Source organism: Penaeus chinensis, chromosome 23 (genome assembly GCF_019202785.1).
Source record: "Penaeus chinensis breed Huanghai No. 1 chromosome 23, ASM1920278v2, whole genome shotgun sequence".
Taxonomy (NCBI): Eukaryota; Metazoa; Arthropoda; class Malacostraca; order Decapoda; family Penaeidae; genus Penaeus; species Penaeus chinensis.
Window position 1 is genome coordinate 16,905,158 of NC_061841.1, and position 5,000 is coordinate 16,910,157.

The 5,000-nt window shown below is 34.0% G+C and overlaps 1 protein-coding gene across 3 annotated transcripts in view; it reads right to left on the minus strand.

Moving 5' to 3' along the window:
• Positions 1-5,000, minus strand: part of LOC125037343 (polyamine-transporting ATPase 13A3-like) — a 40,453-nt gene that overhangs the window by 347 nt on the left and 35,106 nt on the right. For all 3 annotated transcript variants that reach the window (XM_047630440.1, XM_047630439.1, XM_047630441.1), the window contains 9 exons: positions 4,952-5,000; positions 4,486-4,661; positions 3,910-4,140; positions 3,462-3,668; positions 3,116-3,210; positions 2,826-2,954; positions 2,404-2,558; positions 1,610-1,791; positions 1-1,316 (listed from right to left, as the gene is read on the minus strand). The exon at positions 1-1,316 is cut by the window's left edge and continues 347 nt beyond it; the exon at positions 4,952-5,000 is cut by the window's right edge and continues 69 nt beyond it. In XM_047630440.1, coding sequence (XP_047486396.1) covers positions 1,158-1,316; positions 1,610-1,791; positions 2,404-2,558; positions 2,826-2,954; positions 3,116-3,210; positions 3,462-3,668; positions 3,910-4,140; positions 4,486-4,661; positions 4,952-5,000 — 1,383 coding nt within the window. In that variant the 3' untranslated portion in view covers positions 1-1,157. The remainder of the gene's footprint in view (positions 1,317-1,609; positions 1,792-2,403; positions 2,559-2,825; positions 2,955-3,115; positions 3,211-3,461; positions 3,669-3,909; positions 4,141-4,485; positions 4,662-4,951) is intronic.

Below are 5,000 nucleotides of genomic sequence, written 5' to 3' on the forward strand. Positions count from 1 at the left end.
TCGTGCACTAACAGGAAATAAAATCACATTTACCAATCAGAACACAACCATCAGATCCAGGCTAAATACTGACACAATCTACAGTAATAGATAGCGGAACAAATATTCAAAGGCACTTTCCTTAACTAAAATGCAAATGAATTAAAAAATCATAGCATTTCAGTATTATGTTCAACTATCAAATTATTACTTTTAAAAATAGGATGAAAGATTTTAAAAAATAATAACCTAAAATAAAGTTATCAACTGCAAACAAAAAAATGTTGCAAATAGCAATCAAATTCCTCTCAGTGCTAAAGTAAAAAGAAAAAAAAAAAAAAGAAAAAAAAAGAAAAAAACATGCTTATTACATCCTTAAAATACATTACTCACTAAATCTCATTATTCCTACATAGAAAAATAAGTATGTGCATTTACTTTCATAAAACAATATCTAATTCACCTGCATTAACCTCATTTTAGATTGCGAATGAACTATTACAAAAATACAGCTTCCTCTATTTCATATTTCGTAAAAATGATAAACAGCACAATAATCTATGAGCTGAACTGAGTGCACAGCAATAGTAAGCTTTACCAAAATAATGATTTCTGTCACATTCATGGAAACAAAGAAAGCTTTCCATTATCATAAACTCATTTATCTATAAGCGCTCTTTATCACAAACCTCCAATACATTATATTCTATGGAATGGTCATCCAATTTTTTGCTTCTTTGTTTTGTTTTCTTACAATCCTGAAGCACAAATAAGAGCTGATTAAATTTTGCTTACAGCATTGGGTAAACATTTGTTTATTGCTGCAGTGATCACTCATCTCAGGATACGATTACTGTAAGAACTGGCATTTCATTAAAAAATAAACTGATCTGGAAACTAAAATAAATATAGATACATATATAGATATATATATATAAAGCACCCATAACACTGGTGATAATAGATTAATTATATATGCCTGCATAGCATATCAAATACACAATAAGATACAACTGAATAAAAGATATAAAATTTCAATGAATGCATGTTTAAAATGAATAAATCAATAAATCAAAATCATGACAACCTGATTTCTTTTTTTTTGGGAAAAATTTCCAACCAATCAATTTCTAAAACATAAAATATACAAATATATATATCATATCTTCTACACACTATTATGTATGAAGTGTAGCATATAATGGTGTCCCAATAGGAGGCCAGCTTAAGTCTTCATTCATATCACGAAGGACGATCTTGTATTTGTTCTTGGGTTCTCGCTTACAGGTTATCCACTGGAAACACTTCTTCAGGAAGCGGCTTCTCGCAATGAAATGCTGCAGAAGAGAAGAGTAACAAGGCTTATTCCCCACTTGGATATCATGACAAATTTGTAGAATTTCACCCTCTCTTTCTTCCTTCATCTCTTCCTTCTCTCTCTCTTCCTTACATCCTTTCCTCTTCCTTTTTCTCTCTCACTACTATCCACTCTCTATCCCATCCTTTTTACTCTCTCAAATCACATGCAAACTATAAAAACAATCAGTAGAAAAAAGTCAATTGATAATAATAATAATAACAATAATAATAATAACAACATTAAAGAAAAAAAAAAATTGACATCCCCTACCTCAGTCGACAGAGAAACCACAAAGTGCAGTGCAATCATGAGCAGCAGCGCCACACGGAACATCATAAGGTTGTTCTCAGGATCATATCTAATCCTCATGAGTTCCATCAGCCAAGACCAAGGGCAGAGCAGCATCATCAGGGTAATGACCGTCAACGAGACCAGAGACACCGTGAGCCAGACTGCAGGGAGGTCAGCATAGGTTGGTTTTAGAATTTTTCACAAGTTTCGTTCTTTATCTAAAACTGTAACCAGAACTGGTGGAGGCTATAGTATTTGAGTAATGAAAAATGTAGCGCAAGGTGTTAAACATGCAGGCTGAAGTTTGAAATTAATAAAATTCAATTTTCATTTGTAGTGTAATTGTAACATGAAAATACATTCAAAAAGAAGAATGATGAGAAAAGGTTATACAAGGAATATTTGTGAATCTAATTATTCATCTATAAAAGAGGGGCTTAAGAATGACCCACTGAGAAAAGATTTATGAAAATTACTCAATGACGAGGAAAATTACTTGCAACGTTTAAAGGACTGCCTTTTTTATTTGTCTCAAAAGAGAAGAAATACTGCAAACTGATGCTTATGAGAAAAAAAAAAAAAAACAAGTAGAAAACCTAGCAAGTTTCATTTTCGCAATAATAACAACAACATATAAATATAATTGGAAAATACAAGATAATAAATAAATGTCCATCAAAGATAGAAAGGTACATGAAAGACATAGAAAAACATCCATCCAAAAATTAATAAATTCATTAAAAAACAAAATACATAAAATAGATGATACTCACAGTTGGTATAAATGGGTTGCCTAAAAGGGTGGCCAGGTGAGTAAGCAATACAAAGAGTCAGGTACTGGAAGGCCGACACATAGAAAATGGTTCCTGTCTCCCAGCTCACAGTGTTGTCCTCTTCATCTCCTGGTGTTGGTTTGTTGGGCTCAAACCTTGGGGGAAAAATTGCCATTTCTAATTAATTTTCTCTTTTTACAGTTGCTGAAAAACTGTGTGAAAATATTTTTATTCCTTGGTTGTGAACATAGATGTATCTATTTTTTCCAGGATGAACTATGCTCAAATGCGGAGTAGTAAGTTACCATGTATATGCAGTCTGCTGTAAGCACTAAATAGCTGTTTTGCGATTTTACAATAATACTTCAGTATCATTATAAGAAAAAAAAAAAAAAAAAATCAATGATACTAGTCCAACTTACCAGGGTTGCTGCAGAAGGTAAAGATATGCAATGACTTGTGTAAGGATAACCAGTGCTATCTGCGACAAAACCGAGAACATGTTCACAGCTCCAAGCAGATTTCCAAGGGGTTTGTGTGCCACTAGCTCACTGAGGGAAATATAAAAAATGAGCAGACCATGAAAAAAGGAAATAAATTTATACATCCAAATCTACCATCATAATCTAATATAATTTTCCTATTCAATTCACAATCACCTAATTGTACTTAACCCTTTTCTCAAAAGACAAATTCTCAGTTGATGACTTACTGCCGAGCTCCTGTATATCCCATAAACACAGCAATGACAGTTACAATGAAGAGATCAATGTAGAGAAACTGAGGATCAGTCAGGTTGCTGTATGCCTATAGAAATAAAAGTTGGGGTGAGTAACATAACTGGGAAATAATTATCAATAAGTATATTCCTTTCAAAGTCCTCAACCATAAATATGTCACTCTTTTCTTATTGACCTCTAAGCATTTCTAACAAAGTCATCAAAATGTGACTTCCTGCAATATCCACATAGTAATCATCAGCCATCATGGGTTATAACAAAATACACACACATGTATGGGAACCGTATCCAAAAACCATACTTCCTCTAGTCACTTACGGTATACAGAATAAGAACCGAAACAAACTGGATGATGCTGTAGAGTGCCATGTATTTGAAGACAGAGAAATTAGTAGTAAGGGCACATCTCCCTTCACATATTACTTGAGGCACACACTGGATGTTGTCTGTGTGGGAGGTAAAGGGAGCAGCCACACTGGCTTCAGCTTCTGAGAGCGAGATTCCTACATGCGCAGTTTTTAGAGCCTGTAAGTGATAGAATGCAAAATGCAATAATTTTGTTGAAATAAAAAGACCTAAATTTGGACAAGTACTTTTTTCTGTGATACATCAAAATTCAGTGAAATAAATAACAAAATAATAAAATAAAACAAAATGAAATCAAATGAGGAGACCTTTCAAAACAGTGATAACCACATCTATTTGTAATGCAGTAATGTTGCACTACAATATCATTATTTAGGAATCTATACAGAAAAGCACTTACCCCACAATCATTAGCACCATCCCCACACATGCCCACAATGTAGTCAATTGCTTGCAACTCCTCCACAAGCTGGGCTTTCTGATCAGGTGACATCCTTGCAAACACTGTCCCCTTTGCAACAATTCTAGGAACAAGGTCAGGGAAATATTGGCACAACAATGCCCAGGCTTTTCCAGTCACAGCTAAGTGGTACTTCGGGGCACCATCTTCCACATTCATGCAAGTGTACTTCTGTGGAAATGTCATAAGGGTAAAATGATACAAGTAAAATAATAACAAAAAACATAATCTAACAATAATAATTATAATAATGATGATAATGATAATGATAACAATAACTAAATAATAATAATTACACTAATAACAATAATGATAATAATAATAATAACTAACTTACAAAATTAATTCACTGAACTCAATCAATCCCATCATTAACCCATCTCAAGCGCTCCTTTTTTCTTTTTCTTTACATATTCCACAAAACTATTATATCAAAAAGAGAGAGACAGACAATTATAACATTATCTAATTTCTCCTATTCCCCTATACCATTTTCTATGACTTCTCCCAACTCACATTGTCCACGTCATCCGAGTATTGTACCAGAATATCTGGTGTGTCAGCAGGTTCAAAGGTGAGAGAGGCGGGGTGCTCCGGACTGGGGGCAGTGACTTTGGCCAACAAGACGTGGTCCGTTTCTCCCACCATGCCGCAATCGCGTGCTACACTGATCCCCGTCAAAATGTTGTCTCCTGTATGTGCATGCATGTTAGGTGTGCTTGTGTCAGCTATTGCCTTTTATTAAGGGATTTGACTGAAAGAGTGCTAGGTTATTAGCAATTACATATTTTGAAATTATTAGCCATAATTCGCAGCACTACTACACTATAAGTAATGAATCTCACTAATGACTCAATTAACTAATATCATAACTGTACAACTTAACAGCAACTAAGAGCAATGTCATTCTATTAATGATTAATGGTAACAATACCAAATCACATTACAACAAGAATGAATTCACTTCATACAACTGCCTCACCTGTGACCATCACTGTTCTAATATTTGCAGCCCTCAGTTGTCGAATAAC